Consider the following 22,353-nt stretch of genomic DNA (forward strand, 5'->3'; position numbering starts at 1 on the left):
CTAAAACGCAAATCTTCTTTTTCTGCCAAATCTTTGTGGTGTATTGTGTCATCGGTGCAGCGATTGCCAATTTGAGTTTGCAACAAGGAGGTAAACAATTGTGGACCATTTTATTGAGCAGTTACATCGTTTACCTGCTTCCCAATCCCTCCCTGAAATTCTCTTCCAACGGGAACAACGGGAACCTTGTGTCCGGTGCCAGTGTCAGTCACCACTCTAACAACAACCACAACAACAACATCCCCATTTTGGGCGGAGACACGCCTCTGACGTCCAGTAACCCCTCGGACAGCCACTGAACTCTGGAATTATGAGTCACCAAAACCAATTTTACTTAACCTTACCCAGTGACAGTTCCATGGAGGTGTTTCCCAAGAACACGTTGTGCTGTTACACGGCCAAATTACCTCAGGCCATCCAATTAGGTCACGAAGCCCATTGGGAAGTGGCTTTAGTAGAAATCATTCACCCAACCCAAGTCCTCAATGTCCTTCCCAGTCAAAACAAATTTGAGGTGGAAGTTCATGTCGATCAATTGCAACTGTACTTGGATACCCATGTCAAATATAACATAAAAGTCCCTGGCACAAAAATTCAAAAGTGGACCGCCTATCAGTTGTTCATTCCCCCAGGCTATTCTTTTCGTGGTCAACATTTGGTGAGCACCATAGCCTCCAGGTTTAATGTCGTGTTTCTGAAAGCTTTGGAGAATTTTAAAAAAAGTGTCACCCTGGAATACCACAAAACAGCTCGTCGCTTCCTGATCAAATTTCCTGACGGGGTTAAAGTGTTGTCCGTTTTATTTTGTCCTGAATTGTTTGCCATGTTGGGTGGAGACATGGACATGATAATGGACATGATCAACAGAAAGGAATTAGCAGTCATTTCCGACAGCGAGTCTTTTAGCAAGTTATTTCGTACCCCGGTAGACTTGAACCAATGACTGAATTTGATGTTTTTGTACTCCGATGTGGTGGAGTACAACGTGGTGGGACACACCTCTGTGCCATTACTGCGTGTCATTCCTTTCAAAGTGGATTCTGCCACGAACGCTGACGAGGAAGGTGGAAACACCTATCACGTCCACCGCGAATTTGTACATCCTCACTATTTACCTGTCAACAAGTCTTATCTGGACACGGTCAACATTGCTATAAAAGGAGATCTGGGACAAAATATTCCATTCACCAAAGGAAAAGTCACGGGGAAACTCCATTTTCGAAATCGGTTCTCCAACGACTCGTAAGTCATGTATCCAGTGTACCGAAGGGTTGCTCGACAGCGAGGACACGGTTTAGGAGATATGCTGAAATCGGCCTTTCGTTCGGTGGCACCCGTGTTGAAACCGATGGTGACACGCGGATTGCACGCCTTGAGAGAGGCCGCACTGACGCAAGGCAAAAAATTTCTCCAAAATGTCATCATCGACAAATAAAACCCCAAATAAGCCTTCTTGAGGGCAGGCAATAATGTCTTGTTGCAAACAGTCAAAGACATTTTGAGCCGACGAGAAACACCTATAAATGTCCTGCACGCTACCGAGTCAGGCATTCCTACTCACCTGACACCACAGCAAGGACAAGATAGAAAGAGACGACGAAGAAAACACCCTTTCACCAGACTTCACATTTCTAATGCTAGAAAGACAAAGAAAAGAAGAACCGTTTGAGGCTTAGACGTTTTCGATTATTGAGAAAGAGAAAAAATGATGCACCGAGAGTCTTGCGCTTGTTCCAAGTAGGAACTGGATCTGTTTGCCATGCCACCCACCATGATGACGATGCAAGAATCCCAGTGGGTGGAATTTCATCCCGTCTCCTCTTTGACGGATTCCGCTCCTATCGAGTTTGAAATCAAAGGACAACCCGAAGATTACATCGATCTGAATAGCAGTTGCCTGTATTTGAAATTCAAGGTGATCAAAGCGACAGACTACACCAGTCCTGGAGCCAATGATAGAGTAGCTCCTGTTAACAATTTCATGCATTCCTTGTTCAGCGAAGTGGACTTATACTTGAATAACAAACTGGTCAGCAGCGGCATGGATATTTACCCGTATCGTGCCTACCTGGAAAATCTCTTGACGTACGGAAAAGAAGCCAAGAATACTCATCTGGATGCTTGCGTGGTATGGAAACCTGACACAGCGGGTGAGAACACGTTTAATGATACAGCCCTGACAGAAGATGGGAATGCTCACAATGTGGGGTTTAACACACGTAGAAATATAATTCTGCAAGGGCGAAGTTTAGAACTGATGGATCGTTTGCATTTGGACATGTGGTTACAAGAAAAGTATTTGCTAAACGGGGTGGATGTCCGCCTGAGACTGAATCGTAGCAGTGCCGCTTTCCATTTGATGGCCCATGCCAATGAATACAAAACCATCATCCAAGAAGCCAGGATCTACGTACGACGCGTGGAAGTGTTACCTAAAGTGGGAAACGACGTCAGTCAGACGTTGAGCAGAACGACCGCCAAGTATCCGATCCGACGAGTGGAAGTGAAAACCTTCACCATTCCCAGGGGACAGCGATCCATGATCGAAGATCATCTGTTCCAAGGACAGCTACCCAAGTGTTTAATTCTTGGTATCGTCAGGAATTCAGCCTTCAACGGAATGTGCAACGAAAACCCTTTTGAGTTTCAACATTTTGGCGTGTCCAAGATTCAAGTCAGTCGCGATGGCAAGACCTTGTGTACCAGACCCTTTGAACCTAACTTTGGTGCCGCGAAGAATTACTTGAGATCGTACTTGTCCTTGTACGAAGCTACTGGACAGTTAGGAACCAACACCAGTCACGGTATTACGTACGACGATTATGCAGGATGCTATGCTTTGTGGGCTTTTGATTTCACTCCAGACCAAGGCAGCGACGAGGGACATTTCCACCCTATAAAATCCGGCCAGATTCGTGTGGACGTCATCCTGTATGCAGAATTCGACAATACCATAGAAATCAACAGTTTAAGAGAAGTCATTCTAGATCATTAGAAGCTATGGAAGACTGTTATCCCTCTTTACCTAGTGGAGAAACTTTGGACATGGAATGTGAGGAGACTGTGGAAGAAGAAGAAGAATCCCAAGACGAAGAAGTTATCATGATGAAGTCAAGATGGCCAGAACAAGAAGCCCATTTATTCTCCTGTTTTGCTACAGCCCTGACAGATATAATGAAAGAATTGATCAAGGAAGAGTGCTATGGATGTCACAACGATCATCCCAGTCAAATTCAACACGACAAATGACTGATGTTGAGTCAAGAAGAAAAATTGGACGAATATCTGGACAAAGCTTGGGGTCACATCGAGATAGAATTCGTGTTGAATGAGTGGTATAAAGGCTTGAATAAACATTCTTCTCCTCCATTAACGTCTCTGGAGTGCCGTCGCATCGAATCTCTCTTTGACCAGAGTAAGAAGTCGGAGCTAAACGCCTTTTACTTGTCAGACATTTGAAAGCAAAAGGTCAGGATCGAATTGATCACTTATCATTACCTGTGAAGAAAAAAAAACCACACAAATAAATGGATACCTGGGAACTTTATTATCTTTTGAACCACAGTTCGTCCACTGCTTCTTGGAATCCTGTCGTCTGTGCTAAAGATGAACTCCCTCATCGCAAACCTCAAGAAAAATCAAGCTTATGTGATCAACACGGACGACAGTCATCTCCCAGGAACCCACTAGGTAGCCGTCTACTTTCCTGAAGAAGGATGTGTGGAATATTTCGATTCCTATGGATTGCCTCCTCTGGAAGACGATATCATTGACTTTATGAGAAGAAATGCTCAGACCACCCGATTCAATAATGTGAAATTACAAGGCACAGATTCCTTGGTGTGTGGACAATATTGTGTGCATTTTCTGCATCATCGCAGCCTGGCCTATTCCTTAGAACATTTAGTGACTCATTTTGATCCTCGTTCTTCTTCTAGAAACGATCTGAAAGTAGATAAATGGTTCTGTGTCCATTATGCTTATCTTTTGTCTCAAGCTAGGAAACGTAGTGTCCATGAATGGCCTAATGACTTCCAACAGTGGAAATCACAATTTCATTCCCAACGTTGTCAACCCTGTCCAAAATAATGTGTTAGTTGAAAAAAAATGTTTGTCATTTGAAAAAATGTTTGATGTTATATTGTTGGGTTATTGTTAAAAAATGTTAGAGTTGTTTGTTAGTGTTAAGTGATTTTGAATTTTAAAAAATGTGTTTTGTAAAAAATGCCTTTGTGGTTTGTTTGGCTATAGGAATCTTGATTCATGCTCTTTGACTTCTTACTATCCCTCCCATGACACTCATTGAACGTTCCGGCTCGAAAACCGTGGAGGGATGTTTTCCTTCACGTCAGCCCTTTGACTTTAAAGCCGGGGTAGCCTCCAGTCTAACTATCCATTGTCGACTCATCCTCCTACGAAGATGGGCTCCATACTAGCTAAGCTAAACGAAGCCTACGTGAATTTGCATTGGGTCAGACACAGTCTGATACCGAAGCGAGAAGAGATAGAGAATGTGAGAATGTTAAAAGTCACTGAATACCTGATAGAAGAGCTCTTCAGAGAAGAAATGAACAGGGAGAAAGAAGAATGAACAGAGAAGTACAGACTTCAGAAACAGCAGAGAGAGCAGCAACAGCAACAACAACAGCAGCAACCTTTGCATCGACACCAAAGAGTTCTTCTTCTCTTTCCGAAGAAGCAGACCTATCGTCAGAAAGTCTATCGTCAGAGGACGTCGCATTCTTAGAATATAAAAGATCGCCCTAGCTTCAACTTCGCACACAAAAAACAGCCCTTTTCAGGGCTACCCCAATCTCTAGAAAAGAAATAGCAATCGATTGCCTATAATAAGTTAAAAAATAGAAGTGCGCGTATAAGCACATGAATTATTTATCTTGCTTAGAAAGTGAGTGTGTGTGTGTGTGTGTGTTTGTGCCATTGTAAGCACTCACGTACGTTTGTGTGGATAGTAGGTTATGATAATGTTTTTTGTTGTTTGAAGTGTGGGAATAGTAAATTTGGGTTTGATTTAACTGATTTACGTATGTGGATAGTATATTATTTGTTTGATAATTTTTTTTTAGAATAATGATAGGTAGTATAAAAAAGTGAGTGAGTGTTTCTTTTAGGTCCGAACGTTGTTTGGTCATGATCTAGGTAATATAAGTTTTGTCTTAGGGGGATGTTTTCCTTCACGTCCGCGGTTTTCGTATAAATTAAAAATCGCTCGGCAGTCTAGCTACCCTTGTTGATTGATCTAAACCAGAATGAACACCAGACTAGCTAAACTTCTAGAACTCCAGATGCACCTGGAATATGCCAGGCGCATACTAAATGAACTGGGAAGGATGGAAAAGGAGGAAAGAAGAAAAAAAAGAGGAGGAAAAGGAGAGAGGAAATTTCAGAATCCCATAGACAGAAGATTGGGATTCTGAAGCCACTCATCCCGCCTCTGCACTCCCAACAAAAAAAGTAAAAGGAGACTGGAGTAGAAGATGTGTATGTGGTGCCAGGCCTGGAAGGTGCCATCATTAACCAGGTGCCCTGGAGTTCAAAACAAACAGCCCTTTTCAGGGCTACCCAAACCTTTAGAAAAGAAATAGTAATCCATTTGCCAATGTGTGTATGTAGAGTAGTGTGAATATAAACACTGACGCTTTTTTTCCTAGTGTGAGTGTATGTGTTTGTGTTTGTAAGCGCTCACGTACGCTTGTGTGGATAGTAGATTATTGGGTTTTGTAAGCGCTTAAGTTGGTTTCTGTGGATAGTAGATTTGGGTTTCATTTTAATGCTTTGCGTGTGTGGATAGTAGATTTGGTGTTTGTTTATTGCTGCTTCGCGCATGTGGATAGTAGATAATATGAGATGAGAAAAGTAGGGGATGTTTTCCTTCACGTACGCGCTTTTTAAGTGATAATCTAGGTAATATAAGTTTTGGGTTTTAGGGGATGTTTTCCTTCACGTCCGCGCTTTAACTATAAGAACCCACAACGTTCGTCATTCACACCATTCTGCAAAGAATAAAAAAGAAGATAGCTTCGAACCACCTTGATAAAATGAAAAAATTGCAAGACATCCTGGACAATTTGAGCATGATGGAGCAAATGTTGGTTAACCTAAACGAGGATCACTATTCTAATAGTCCCCATCGAGTGAAGATGAAGATCAACAATTTAAGAAAACTAAAGGAAATCATCAGTGATCTGTTGAAAGAAATAAAGGAGGAGAAGGAGGATGAAGAGGAAAGGATAAGGATGAGAGCATGGAACGAAAAAATTGAAAAAGAAGAAGAAAATGAGGAAAGGAAGAAAGAAGAGGAGGAGAAGCAGAAAGAAGATAAAAAGAAGAAAAAGGAGGAAGAAAAGAAAGAAAAGAATAGAAAAAGTGTAGAACAGAAAATAAGAAGCTGGTGGAGAAATAGAAGAAATTAGAAGAAGAAGAAGAAGAAGAAGAAGAAGAAGAAACCCAAAGGCCCTTTTCAGGGCCACTCCTATCTCTCGAAAAGACCTTGAATTTCATTGTCTACCCCTTTTTTTATTTTGTTTTTATTTTTTTTTAAAAATCCCATGTTAAATTCCCATTGTCCCTAGACAGTCCCACGATTTATTCCCCATATTAAATTTCCCATTGTCCCTAGACAGTCCCACGATCTATTCCCCATGTTAAATTCCCATTGTCCCTAGACAGTCCCACGATTTATTCCCCATGTTAAATTTCCCATTGCCCCTAGACAGTCCCACGATCTATTCCCCAGTGTTAATTCCCATTGTCCCTAGGGTACAAACATTTTTCTCTAATGTTAAATTTTACATAGTCCCCAGGGTACAACTCTCTAATTTAACATGGAAGTGCCCTAGTCCCTAAGGTATCCCTATTCACTACTTATATGTCTGAGGAAAACGCTTTTAAAAAGTTCTGAAAGATTTATTAAATAAACCAGTATTTGGTGAGCAAATGGATAATCTGAGCAGGTGGGCAGCAATTGCAGTATGTGTGTTTAACACGTGTATTATTGGAATAGATATACAATGTTTGGAAATCTATCACTTCGAGGTCTAAGAGAACATTACAACATTGAAACAAAAGCAGAGGCAAAAGACACAGCACTAGGTCAGATGAATAGCAATAACTTAGATCTCAGCCATAACAAGATAGTTCATTTTCACTGATTGATGTTTGTTCAAACGATTTAACATTTAGGCTATTTGTTCGGGTACGTATAATACTGATCATTGTCCGCAAAATGCATCTGGGTGAGATTACCAGGTCTACCCTGACAACTCGTCTTTGACTTCATCACCAAATCAACAGAATAACCATCTACACGTGGTAATTTATCTACAATGGTTTGCAACATTTTTCAATCATTTTAAACATTTGAATGATTTTTGTAATTGCCAGAACAATTGGTGATTTAAAAATATCTAATAATATTACATGTTAAGTATATTTTACTAGTGTGTTTGATATATACATGTTTGATAAAGATCCTGTTGGACCCCTCAATCAGTTTTAAGTCGTTTTATCAAAACATTTCGGTAAAACTAACATTTTTAAAGCAAACATATATCTATTTCTCTGGACAATAGTACATATTCGTTGTGTTTAAGTCATATGTTGCAAGTTTGAATGGCTTACCCTAATGTCAAAACAAACAAGCCCACTGGTGCGACACTATAGTCTTAAACTAAGTAACAAGAGGAAGCAAAACCAACAAGTTTTCTAAAATTTAACAAGTAATTTATTTCTCTAATCTACAAGATGAAGTCTTAAAGAGAACTTGTATTGTAAATTCAATTTGAAATAATCCTAAAAGGCATAGTGTTCCAAATGAATTTCAAAATCCTAACTGCCCTGATGTGCCAGAATGAAGTAATCCAAAATATCATTGAATGAATTTACAATATTCCCAAATTATTGTAATCCAATCAACGAGCACTTTATAAATTCCGGCGAATGATTTCAATAATTCTCCCATAATTATATCTGAACACAATTTAAACAAAATAACTCCACAGACTGAACTTAAGATGGGAATGAATTATATTTGTTTGTCTCTTCCTTATATGAAACCTAAGACACAATAAGATTACCAGGATATGCGTCATAAGATCATTCCTACTATGTTATAAGGTCAAAAGGTCATTGCAATATGTTTACATATTACCATTATCTTAAAAAACAATCTACAAACGTGGACGAAGATTAGCTACACTGTATCTAACCTTGTTGTTTACAAATTACCCTCAGCTTAAACTACAACCTATATTCATAGATACATATGAAGCATGCAAGTATAGGTATAGATATACATAAAAGCATTAAATCCTGAACGTCTCATCAACTAATGTGCTGTATATTACGTTAAATAGTCTGTCGCGACGGAAGTAGCCAAAATGCACCCGATTTGCATTAATTGTTATGACACTTTGCATATCACTGTGTTCATTGCAAAACATGCATTTTTACAATCTATGAAATTTTGTAAACTCTGTGGTTTACCGTATCGTGTTAATCATAGATTGTAAGTTTTCAAAACAAGTATGCTTTGACACATGCTGTTTAGATTTGGTACTACTTCTTTTACGGAATATCTTTCAATTCTTAGTCAACGTTGTTGGGAGAAAATTGTTGTGTGGGGCCTAATCACCTCTAGCGTTGTTTGACAAATTTCTTCAGGTGAGCAAGCTATATGAATAAATAAATAAATAAATAAACAAATAAATAAATAAATAAATAAATAAATAAATAAATAAGTAAATAAATTTGTGTTACAAGTCTTATTACACTTGTATTTTTCTTCAATGAAATGTAACGTTTATTTTCATTTATGACCTAATTGAAATCGCGATTGCCCGTCATTTCCTATGATTTCCAAATTAAAGAATATACAAATAAATGAAGGAAAAAGCAAATAAACAGCAGAGTGAGAATGTTTGTATATGAAGGAAGGAAGGACGGACGCAAGGAATAAATGAAGGTATATCAAAAGAAAACATATGAGAGCTATACATTATGTGAATACCTATACGAATGAGAATAAACAAGAGCATAAAGAAATGAACATTAAAAGAGTTTAAGATTAAAGGATCCATGGGACACCTTACATGATTTCATTCACAAAGTGGCACTTCGTGTTGTACGTCAAAATTTGAACTATAGTAAAAACGGAAAATGAAATACCTCTTAGAATTAAAATACAGCAAGGACGGATACTACTTTTGAATTTGAGTTTTATGTTTAATTAAAACAATAAAGCTATAATATTTTACCTTGATATCTTGTCCTGCCAACAATAAACTTTCAATGTAGACAGTAAGCCACTAACCTCAGTAAAAAATAATCCCATACAATGAGTTAAGTTCACTCCATTTGTCATCATATAAAATATTTTGACAAACTGAGAAATCATTAAAGAATTCCGGTACGTATAAACATATGCATTGGCAAAAAGAAAGATGTGTGTTGTGGAATACTTAAGTGAAATTATATTACAATGGTCGAACGTAAAAATTTCAAAATATGTTTGATACTAAAAGTGCCATTTTACACTTCACTTAGAAAACAACTACATCAGTCAAATGATCAGATTATCAGGTACCAATGTCATAATAAAGTGCTGTTAATATAATTATTTGCTAATACATATAAAGCACTATACCTATTCTAAGTAATATTATCTATTAGTACTTTTTGAGTGTCAACAGGAAATCGCATTGCATTATTTGCACCAGACTAAAAGCGCATGTTTATGACCAAGGTTAGGACACATGAACTTTGCGATATGTTCTATCTGAGACGTAATATAATCCGCGTATTGAATTCACGGTGTTGAAAATGTATCCCCTTTTTAGTTTTATACCCAGCAATCGTTGCATCCTTTGCTTCTAACACATTTGCTCAATTTCCTTGTCACAGAAATCGAATTGTGCTAAATATTGATGAAGCATTTGCTCAACCTGAAAGGAATTTCCTTCATGAAATATACACCTCATTTCGCTTCTCGTTCTGTTGCAATAAAGAGTTTTTTTAATGTTCTTTCTTTTCAGAAACCACACAGTGAAATTAATATAGAGGAGACTTCAAGGTTCTTTGAAAGCTAATGCGTCTTTTAAGTTGGCATTTCATATTTAACTTTTATGTGTAGAATAATACCTGCCCATGAATCAAAACTATTGTCATCCCTAGAATTGCCTAGTTGTTGCTGCACACTAAACACAGTTCCACAGGATTTGTTCAATCATAAAATATTACCACTCTCTGTAGGTAAAACGTCTTCTTTATTCTTGAATAACTGAGAATACTTTAAAACACAGATCTTTAGTAACTTATCATAAATGGTCTTTATTTTCCATCGTCATCTTTTGATAGTATCTGAAGTTGAAGCCAAACATTTTTCGCACCTCAATACGATTCAACAAGGAAGTGTAACTTGAATCATTGTACGCCTCCAACTCAATCCAATCACTTTATTTCAAAAGAAGAATGCTATCAATGAACGGACATTGTTAAGTGTTACTGTTGAGTAGTGTCAGAGCTGAATAGATTGAACCAGACAACCTAAATGCATACCTAAATGGCCCATAAATTGATAGCTTGTAATTGTGCAGTGTGACGATTAATACAATATCTGAAAAATTTGAACCCGTGCAGTCAACGGTTAAAGAAATGTTTAGTTTATATGTGCATGTCATGTATATTCCTCCTGAGCCGTATACAATTTTGACAGTTTTCTTGGCTCTAGTCTGTGTGATATCACTTGGAGCCCCGCATTGTGAATCAGTATGTAAGGCTGAGCTCACTACGCCTGAAGACATGCAAATCCGCATATATATTTTGACAACACATTAAATATTTACCTTAAAAATAAATATAAACGATACCATAGACTGGATGACAAGTTTCAAATGCAGTCGCTAGTTTAAGAAATGTGTGAAAAAAATTAACTTATTGAAGCTAGCTTCTTGTCATTATCCATGTTATCGTAAATCAGAATTCTTTTCACAAGCATGCGTATCTGAAGCAAACGCGCGGATATTAAAGTATTGTGGCTGGTAAAGGAGTTTTTAGCTGTACGTATATTAACGTATTTGAACTGATATTAAAAAGGAAGAGAGAGAGAGATGTATCCAGAATTTCTGAAGACCCAGATATCACATTCAAGTTTGCCTGACGTTGGACAAACGTGGCTAAGTGAGGCTAGCTCAAAGACATTTTGTAAACTGGTTTTCTGTTGGGTCAACGTGTCGGAAAAACAAAATCTGGTCAACAGTGAGCATTGTTGAATCAACGTCAACCCAACGTCACAATCTTATGATGATCCGTGACGTCAATGTTGACCTGAGACGTCAGACCCAAATAGGCATCTGACGTTGAAATGGCGATTTTTATTACGTTTAAACCGACGATTGTGAAAATTTGGTGTCCATTTGGCCCAATGCATCGTCGAAAATCAAATTAGCGTTTGGCAGTTATGTGTAACGTCTCTCGATATTTTACATGGATTAATGTGAGTAATATTCTAAATAACCATTCTATCCGAGCCAACCTAGTAATCAAAATAATAATCAAAAGTAATAATAAATAAATACAATGAAATGATCTTAGATATAACTACCCCACCTGTCTGAGGGAGTGGGGGACTGCTACAAAGTGAAATGGTTGGAGTGATTACCATATTCACAATATTATGCAGAAAGAGCGAAGCAAGTGACCCACGAATATGGGAACAATATTATTTCTGTTCCCGTATTGAGTTGGCTAGCTACAATGAGCAGTCAATTGTTTTAGATGAATAATACGCTGCTCTAGCTCATGGGTATGTGATCATGCATCAGTGGTTAAATATCTCAAGTTTTACCTGTGCAAGTATCTGACACTTTATCTAAGCTACAGAAATAACCAGGGCTTGAAATTCACAATATCAGGCTAGTATTTCGCTAGCTAGAGTCGTAAAATGCATGTAAATTACATAAACCAATTATAAAACTTAGAGCTTGAAGCCATTGTTTTACTGATTGAAAGAAAAAGATATGCATGACTCTCTGACATTGATTTGTCTTCAACTTCAATCGAGCAACTTGTGGTCATTCTGCAACATTGAAAAAACGAAACTACCTCAGATCCATTATAATCTTTGCCACAGATGGTGATGAAATACACAATCATTACCTCAGATCCATTATAATCTTGGACAAAGATGGTGATGAAATACACAATCATTACCTCAGATCCATTATAATCTTGGACAAAGATGGTGATGAAATACACAATCATTACCTCAGATCCATTATAATCTTGGACAAAGATGGTGATGAAATACACAATCATTACCTCAGATCCATTATAATCTTGGACAAAGATGGTGATGAAATACACAATCATTACATTGACCTGAAGGCAGAATTGAATAGACACAACAGTCATGCATCCCAAGAGCAGAGGTGCATGCCATTATTATTACGCATTTCACACATGAATATGCAAAACTTGTTCGAAATCTTTTTAGTTTTCTTATGAAGAATGGCAGACGTATACAGTTAAGAAAAACTGTTCAAAGCAGGACAGACCTAAAATATGCATGTACTTCAACTCTCTTGCTCCAGTCAGTAATGATTCCAATGACAGTAATACTCTATCACGGTACTCACTACCGTTTTACATCACCACAACCTGGACATAACGCTAATTTTGATTAGGTTTCTAAAAACAGAAAAGAGCGCATCTTCCAAAACTCTGAACATGAAGATTAGTTCTTAAAAATAAAACATATAAAGCATCCAAAACTGTTAGTATGGTTAGCTCAGTATACCTCTATTAACATTTCCACCAATGTAACATTGAGTGAAATTTCATTGGTAACAATAAAAAATTCGTAGATTATTTACATTGAAGACTGATACATGTAATCATTTACATTTATTTGAAGCATATTAAAAGATTGACATATTTCTGATGTTTGTTGCGTACATGTTATTTTTGTTCATTTTGAAGTAATTTAGAATTTATAATGTTGTTTGTACCAGCACAATATGAAGTTTTAGTACATGGTACAGAGCACATGCAGTTTCTGGATAAAGGTATTGATCCTGGAAGTAAAATTAATCAGGGTCATGATAATGGCAAGATGTATTACCTCTTAGCTGGGACACATCTTATATTTTTTAAAATACAAAGATTTTGTTGAGTAGTAAACATAATTTTGAAGATGCAATAGTTGTGAATTTTTAATGGGATTGTTGAGGGGTCTCTTCCATGAATAAAGAGTTAAAGAATACCTCACGTTTGAACAGATCCTTTCACTATGACTATTTCCCCACCCCAAAAAGTTTGATATTTTTTAATAAGGTAATTTAGTTATAGTTTGTATTTTCATTATCTTCCAAATTGAAACTATTATTTACACAAAGGAAGTTTTAAATAAATAAATTCAATATGATCCATTATAAGACACTCAACACAACTTCAAATTATTGTCTTTGTAGATATTTTAAGCTTAACGACCTTACTTCTCTTAATCTACGTATTAGCTGTGATATAAGGCTTCTTTAACGTAAGGCAGATGTGTCGTTATTTCATCAGTGCAAGTCATATATAAATATAAGGGCAGTGTACCAGATTGTCTGCACAAAAACACACCGTACAGTTAATTGAACGGCCATTTGTATTTTTGCTCCTTGACAGAAGGTGTCAGTGGAAGAAAATCTGCTGCAGTTCCATCCTAAGTCATATCAGATGAGTATTATGATAAACCTTTTATACTTTATTCCATGCATATCCAAAAAGGAATGGATTTATCTCAGAACTGCACAAAGACGTATTGTTGTTTAGTTAATGGAATAAATATTGAAACATGTCCATATTAATTTTTAGAACTTCTGCTCTTCCCCCCCCCCCCCCATATTTTATCTCTGTTAAAACAAAACTGTTTGAGTTAGTTTTTGTATACTTATTATAGGAATGTGTTATCTTACGTTTAGTTGCATCCACATGTATGAAGCAAAAACACAGTCACATAATATTTTTTACTAAAGACGAGTTCAGTAAAAATTGTTTACAATTTTCTCTGCAATGATGATATATCTTTTCTTATACTTCAGTGTGTACCTTGTGTGATGTAGGCAATAAGTGTGTAAGTACCATGTTTATTTGTGACTTTAAGAGCAAGTCGCAAGCTTATTTACTCACGTACAATTTACTGCTTATTACACTAGTGCTACAATCTGTAAAGCCCTAAACTATTTGTGTAGAATGTCAACATATCCTTTATATTATCGACACTCACCATCTGAGGCGTCCAAGCAGCAGATATTTTGGACCCTAAATTATACTAATAAAACCCATAATTTAAGGTGCACATTTTCAGTAACCTATCTCAAAAGTGGACTGTTGTTCATGAAATTGTCTTTTATTATCTTTAATGTTGCACTGCATATCATCACACTTCTTGTTCTTGCTTATCTATACTCAATCCAGGCTTATTATCTTTGCATACCAGGATCTTAACATGACAATTTGGCCTTGCATTACATCACCATTATCATCTTTGTTGCTCCTTTTCTTTTGTATTAAAGACAAGAACAACATTAAGATGTAACATTTCCTCAATTTTGTGTGTATTCATTCATCCCACTTGATGATTTTCACACAATAGTTCCCTATAGTGGGATTTCTAACAAATTTGGTATGCAGCTAGAAATGAGGCAACCATGCCTGAGTTTGATTGCAAGTATTGAATGTGTTTGCTTAGTCATCTGACAACTATTCGTGCACGTTATTAATTTGCAAAACAGCACATTGCTATTTCTTTGTTCAGACTCTTGTAACCATTCAGCACATTCTTTCTTGGGTCAAATTAATATGAACAAGTTAAGTCTGGATTTCCAGTAAATGACTGCTACATTCAGGGAATCAAACGAGAGGTAAAGAACCTTTACTGGTAATTTAGTTGTCAGTGCTAATTATTGCCCTATACCGTACGTACATGACATAATTAGATCACCAGGCTATTACAACAATTTAGAATTGTTTGACACTTCATAGAACTAAATATCTCGTCAATAACGAATCATACATTTGGACAAAACTAACTCAAGGCTGCCACAACTGGATCGCATTCACCTAATTTACAAACTTGACTATGGTTTATATTTTCAACTATCTGTTCATTATACTGTAAATATCATTAATATCGTGTGACGTATATTTTCGTGTAACGTATATTATCGAACATTGTTATCTAGATACAGTGGATAAAAATAACCGTGATAATACCAAACATATGCGATTACGACCTAATCTGCACACTGTAATGGTTATATTGATATGGGGTCTCAGCAGAAATCTTCATATGATGTCTACGTCATAGATTAAAGTAGTGTAAATGTGAATCCATAATGGCTACCATTACGACCATCACGAATACTGACATGGTATTTAAAATTGTAATCATTCATGGAACTTTTAAGAGACTGCGTCATTTAATTTGACTCCGAGAGCTGCATTCACATAATAGACCTGGAGATTATCGCCCACATATTATAGACAAACATTGCAAAACATGGTCAGAGAAACATCTCGAAGATAATATTCTTTCTCTTTCCAGCAATGAGCCAAAACATTATGACTTCCGGTACCTATATATGTCAGAATACTTTTATAATAAATCTAAGAAGTTTAATGGGAAAGGGTCTATTTATCTGGAAGGACCTATTCCTACATTTTTACCAAAGACAAGATTTGTCCACCAAATGAAAGATTAGTTGTGGTTTGAAGATTCATAAATAGCAATATGACGATATGGTTTACATATAACATTACCAGACAGTATCCATACTGTCCCTTGATGGGTCCACTTTATTATCCCATGGATGTTTTCATAAAGAGTGTTCGTAGTTTATCACCTGAACTTTACAGTGACTTTTTCAGTTTCAAGTGAATCATAACGGACCAGTTCACCGTTTACTCTGGGATTAATTATGTACCAAAGGTGTCTTAACGCCATTAAGAAAATTGCGATTGATAAAGACTAATTTCGTGATGCGCAGACTAGACAGTGGTCCCTAAGCGGCCCGCGACCAATTGTCGTCACTTTTTTCGAGGTCTTTGAATTTACTAAGAAATCATTCGGAGCTGGATAGGGCAAACTGAAGTAATAAAATGGCTCTTGTTATATTTTTCATAATATTGTCTCAAGCAGCCACAAATAAGCATTTAATAAGTCAGTGTTTCTGTTAAACGTTTGTTCGTCACACTACCAATCGTCGCCATAGCGGTACCATTTAGGATAGAGGGAAGTATTTTAACTTTGAACAATCTTATGTTGTCTTCAAAACATTAATTTTGTTAGCTTTTTTCTATGTTGACTTTATTACGCCCTATGTACAAGGCACCGTTTCCTCCAACACAGATTTGTTGAGCTTCAGTAACCCATTTTAACGTCAGTGGTTTGAAAATTGAGCTTCACTAACCCTTTTTAACGTCAGTGGTTTGACTGGAACAGGAAAGAAGCTATCTACGGGAGAATTTCCTCCAGAATAGAGCCCATAAGTTCTAAAAGTAAACATATTTGTGACGTTGCTGAAGAGCTAACTGTTTGCCCTGGGATGCAAGGTTGAAAATCTTATCTTAATGTTATGCGCTCGTTGAGGACATCATCAGAAGTTATGCAAGGTAATATGGGTCTCACGCGAATTTAGCATTTTGATTGCGACACTACGGGCTTAAGAAACCTACATCCTTAATTAGCTAATGTCACGTTTTAGACTCGAATAAACAGTAGCACAGGAAAGAGTCAAAACAAAAAGCTTTGAAAAATATACAAATTTCATTCTGGAAAAATTTTGTTAAATAAAAATATATAAACTTACGGTTTTAAGAATCAAATCTATAAATAATCCAAGAATAATCCACGATTACAATTTTAAAAGTCCTAATAATAAAATGTTCTAATGATTTCAAGTCCGAGACCTGAGAGAAGAATCCAAGATGGAAGACGATGACGTATGCTGTAACCTGTAGTGTGCTGAAGTCTACAGTTTTTTGTAGAAACAAGAAATATCACTCCGGCTTTGGAAATCGGAATAAAGTTTTATAAGAGCTGTCTTTGTTCAAGAATTTCATATGAGCACACGTATTGTCATGGGACAAAAGGAATTAATCCTTTTGAATCCAAGTAATTTGAAATTACTCCAAACAGCACAACATACACTTTCTAGTGTAAGAGCCCAACCAACTGAGAATATTTCTCTAAAACACAGGTTATATCGTATTCTAAAACGTAGTTTCGAAAATCCCCAAGTTGCGAAATCGAAGGGGGCTTACGTCATCATGTTTATAGCACGTTCGCCTAACATGACCTTGACGAAAACCAATCATTCAATTCTAAAAATAAAGCAAAAAAATTGTTTACTCTTAATGATGTAGTCCCATCATGACCTCGACACCAACCAATCATTTTAAAATAAAAATAGAACTTATTTACGTGGCTACTACTAACTTTGAATCAAGGTCAGGGTCCCGGTCAACACCTGGTGTTTACTAAAACGAACAGTCAAGGTCACGCTATTTTCTTAAAAAAAGTGTGAGTACCGCAAACAGAACTACATTATTTGGACATGTAAATTTAAAAAAAGTAAAAAGATTTTAAAACTTACAAACAATTAAATCAAATAAAATTATATCAAGTATATATAACAGAACACTTACCAACGCATAAGGGATTGTTGGGTTATGTAATGTCCAATATTACACGTTGGTTTTAAAATCTAACTACCATCCTTACTGGCCAACAAACGCCCTTTTCATCAATCATAGATTATTTAAATTTGTCACCCACGAGAGTTAACTTATATGTAACAGACTACCACGGGCACTCTCTGATTATCACGCATCTTTAAAAGACAAACAGTCACACATAAAATCCAATACCCACCCGTTTTACAAACCAGCACATCTTCTCAGTTCAGCACCAACTTTGGCACACAAAAACAAACTAGCGAATGGGTACGATAAGTTAGCATAGTATCAATGAAACATATGTTACCGACCAACACGTTCATAATGGGTGATAGTACGTTTGTGTATGAGTGAGCAATAAAACATTTTCAGGGGAGATAGTATGTTAGTGGATGTATTATCACTCACGCTCTTTTCAGAGGTGATCGTATGTACATTGATGTATTACCATTCCTTCTGCTGTTTGTGATATTATTTATGTTCCTTTCTGGATGACTCCGAGTTTGGTCAGACAAATTATGTATTAGTTAATAAGTGTAGGTATTATAGAGTATATGGCTGCGTCCTGGTAACAAAAAAAATTAGATTTGGCTAGTAAGTTTAGTTTAACATTATGTTTTTAATTCTCACAAGTGTCATGCTAATGATAACCATATGGACGTTTTCAACATTAATATAGTCTTGGACCCCATATCACCATTTCTGAAGAAAAAAAATCCTCTAATATATCGCGTTTGATGTTAATACCCACGTGTCTGTATTCAACAATTTTAATTTCAATGTCCCTGTGTCCATACCGAGACATTTATAGTAGCATTTCTCATTTCTCTTTACGGTTATTTTGCCCATATCGGGTAATACGTCAAGGGTAGAAAAAGTAATGTCCATTACTATTGTCTTTATAGGGTAATTATGGTTGGTATATTGCCACACAATGCTACTATTGGACGCTGGACAGCTAGGTCATCATACAAAACAAAATAGGCAAATATAATATAATATCCGGACTTTCGTTAAAACAGAGATGCTGATCCCAATCCGAATTGTAGCGTCTGTTATTTGTATATAAAACACTTTCTCTAATACTACGCTCAATTTTGTTAAAATAAATCTGATATTGCACACCGTTTGCTTAGATAATTCAGGAACACTTCTCACTTGAAATTCCGTTTTGGTTTCATCCATTATGTTTCGCATTTGTTGTTTAGTGGGTAGTCAGCTATATTTCGTAACTTGATATACTTAGATTTGATTGCATTTGTCAAAAGGGGGGTAAATGATCAGGAAGCAACGTTTGCTTAGCTTTTTTGCTTGCATTTACCGGGTCATCATGCCTTTATTTTTGTTTGATATGTTTGTTTCTTTGGGGCCTTTTGTTGGTTGTTAGAGATATGTGCGGCAAATACAATGTAGGTGAGACCTTAATGGAGGTTTTGCATAAACCAATAACACAAGCTACAATCTGGATTGAGATTTATATGTATGTTGATACTGGAGTCCAGGTATTGTAGATTATATTTGTCGTTATACGTTTACAAATATTATCTAATTTGTATCACAGCAGATGTTGCCAACTGTCATACATATTACTTTGAAAATTTGCTCCAATAATATATATATACTCAAAATTTAAAAGGTATTAAATAACTTAAGCTTTTAGTTGTAATGTATCTATATTTATTTAGTGTCTAATTTTAGTGCATGTCATTATAATTATTAAATGTTATTATATGGCTCTGTCACACCTTGTATTATCTGTGGACTGTAGAAGAATCTAGTTAATATTTTAATGTTTGTGTTATTCTTCGGGGCTGTTTAGCTTGGTATTGTTAAAACGAATAATATGAATCTGCAAACCTTTGCTATACTGTTGACCCCATGTTATAAAGAGCTGGTCAAAATGAAATTTTAATTAATTTAACGAGATGATATTGTCAATTTTACATTCGATTTTTAAGATCGACGCAGTTTGCATTTTAATATAAAGATTTCATTTAAAATCTGGCGAAGCAAGACACTTTCACATGAACATAGAATCCAACCACCAACTTATGACCACCGTTAGGACAAGAACAAGTGTTCAGAACTCCTTCGAATACATTTTCAGAAATATTATTGTAAAATGAGCACTTTATAATTCCAATGAATAATACAAACACATGTTTCCTCTCCAATTATATCTAAACATGTCTCGAATCATGAAAATAAGAAATGAGAATGACATAATTGTCGAACTCTACCAACTTATGTACATCCACGTAGCTCTATATCTCATTTTCCACCTGCTCGCTACCTGACATTCAAATATAGACCACGTAGTAAATGAACCCACCTGACCAACCTATCCAATGGGAAATGGCTTTATTCTTCAACAATCCCACCTAGCCTTACTAGCCAATGAGAAATTACTCCAAACTTGTCAACAATGTTTATTTTAAATTTAACGTGTAAACAAATATTATTAGCTCAGTATCATTGAAACAGAATTTACACCCATGAACAAAAGAATTAGCTATTCACAAAAACAAATTACATGCAAAATATATATATATATATATATATATATATATATATATATATATATATATATATATATATATATATATATATATAGTCACTAAATATAATCATACATCAACCAGTCTACATAGTAAGTAATAGCTATTTATAAACAATGTTTACACATAGACATACAGTTTAAAATGACATCCATCTATCAACCTGATGATACTGAAACACATTTCTATTTTCATTTCTTTTGTCTGGTATGACAATTATGGCCTTAATGCTGGTTTGTATAGAATTTGCAAGAGAAGATTATTTCGTCTGAAGGACGTTCACAGTAGTGTGCATGCATATTGGGGCGTAGTACGACAGCAATATATGTACGTTTGGGTTTAAAATGCAGATTTATTCTTTCATCCATCAATATTTCATCTTGATAATGGGAATTATAAATTATTTTCTTGGATTTAAACACAAAATACGCTACAGTTGCATAGTACAATATAATCTCAATCTGTCGCTCTAATTATGCTCTGTGACGTGTCACCAAAATGCTAGTTACGTATTCGTGCATGTGTGTGTGTGCGTGCGTGTGTGTGTTGTACGCCTATGAAGTGTGTCAAACATACAATTTTAGGAATCATCAACTTAATTCTGGGAATGACATGAATTATCTGCCAGGATAAGTGAGTATTCAGTTGACTATTTGTTTTATATTGAAACAAGATGTCAGTTCTTTACATGATTCCTGAATTAGCTCTAATACAGTTATCATGAAGAAGTGATAATATTGATAAAATTTATATAGTTGTAATGTATCTATATTTATTTAGTGTCTAATATTAGAGCATGTCATTATAATTGTTCAATGTTCTTATATGTCTCTGTCCCACCTTGTATGAACTGTGGATTGTAGAATTTTCTAGTTAATATTCTAAAGCTGCGACCCCTCGTTCATTAAACCACGTGGTTGTATTATGTCTGCTACATACATAAACATTGTTACGTAGGGATATTAACATAAATAAAACAAAATTCGTGTGATACACTTATACTTTTAAGTTTTAAATTTGTATTCATACTTTATATATAAAGGACGCCAGCCCATAGAGAAAGAAACATCGTCGCCCTTTGAATGTCCTCTGTGAATAGTTTTTGTTGCACATAAAAGCCATTTCTACTCGATATATAGAATAATGTAATATTATCAATACACTATGTGTACTTACAATTTCTTCTTGATTCTGTAATTGTTGAAATACTACAGGTTTCTTCCTCCAGCACACTGAAATATGGTCACTATGAGACACTATAACACGTAGAGTCCCCTTGCTACCATGAAGCATGTAACTAAAGTTTAATACCTCTAATAGTTGAAATAACAAAGGCCAACAAGGAAGTGTAAAATAAAATCGTTATATATGACCACGCGTACTGGTTGTTATGAAATAGCATTATTTAAATACAATGGGTCTTTTTGAATTAGCTTTGTTGATTCTTATGACTGTACAGGACCCATAACTGAACAAATAAACCAGAAAATGTACTAAAGGTTATAAGCGATAATGTTGTTTAAGCGAATCATCCATTACAATAAAAATCCCTGTTAGACACTACATTAACCACTCTGTTCCGTAAAATATATTTAAAAGCATATTTGCATGCATTTTTTTTTTGAAAGTCTACAATCGATTACCATATCGTCAAGGTATCCGTCTTTCGTCCAATCATCCCATTTACATACATGTGAACATGTTAGTACATATCTATGTGCATAAGCGAGTATTATGCATTCATTTAGGCAACATTCATGACCCATCCATATATTTGTCTCTCTATTTTTCTAACTAGGGTTATGACTCAATGATCTTAAGCTACGTAAAATAAGAGTGAAAACCATCACGATTTGTAAAAGTCAATAATAATATGTTTCCTTAGAACACAAAGCGAACATTTAAAGAAAACTTACAGAATTATGAATTAAATCTCTAGCAGTCCTAAACGTTCTATAACAAATCTGTATGCATGGTCTCATTGAATTCAGATCTATTCCAAATCCAAATAAGCTGGAATACTGAATGTGTTGATGTGCCTGTAGTCTCGCTGTGCTAA

General features: G+C 35.9%; 1 protein-coding gene across 3 annotated transcripts in view; it reads right to left on the reverse strand.

Moving 5' to 3' along the window:
• The window catches only part of LOC149799710 (interphotoreceptor matrix proteoglycan 2-like), a 94,827-nt gene extending 73,228 nt beyond the window's left edge, over positions 1-21,599 (reverse strand). For 2 of the 3 annotated variants that reach the window (XM_089959080.1, XM_089959079.1), the window contains exon 1: positions 21,471-21,599. In XM_089959080.1, the coding sequence (XP_089815206.1) occupies positions 21,471-21,587 (117 nt within the window). In that variant the 5' untranslated portion in view covers positions 21,588-21,599. Of the gene's footprint in view, positions 1-3,535; positions 3,873-21,470 lie in introns of those variants that run through there. The other variant, XM_089959081.1, reaches the window with a different exon arrangement.
• Positions 21,600-22,353: the final 754 nt, after the last annotated feature.

Source organism: Sinohyriopsis cumingii, chromosome 5, assembly GCF_028554795.1.
Source record: "Sinohyriopsis cumingii isolate HCF-2022 chromosome 5, ASM2855479v2, whole genome shotgun sequence".
NCBI lineage: Eukaryota > Metazoa > Mollusca > Bivalvia > Unionida > Unionidae > Sinohyriopsis > Sinohyriopsis cumingii.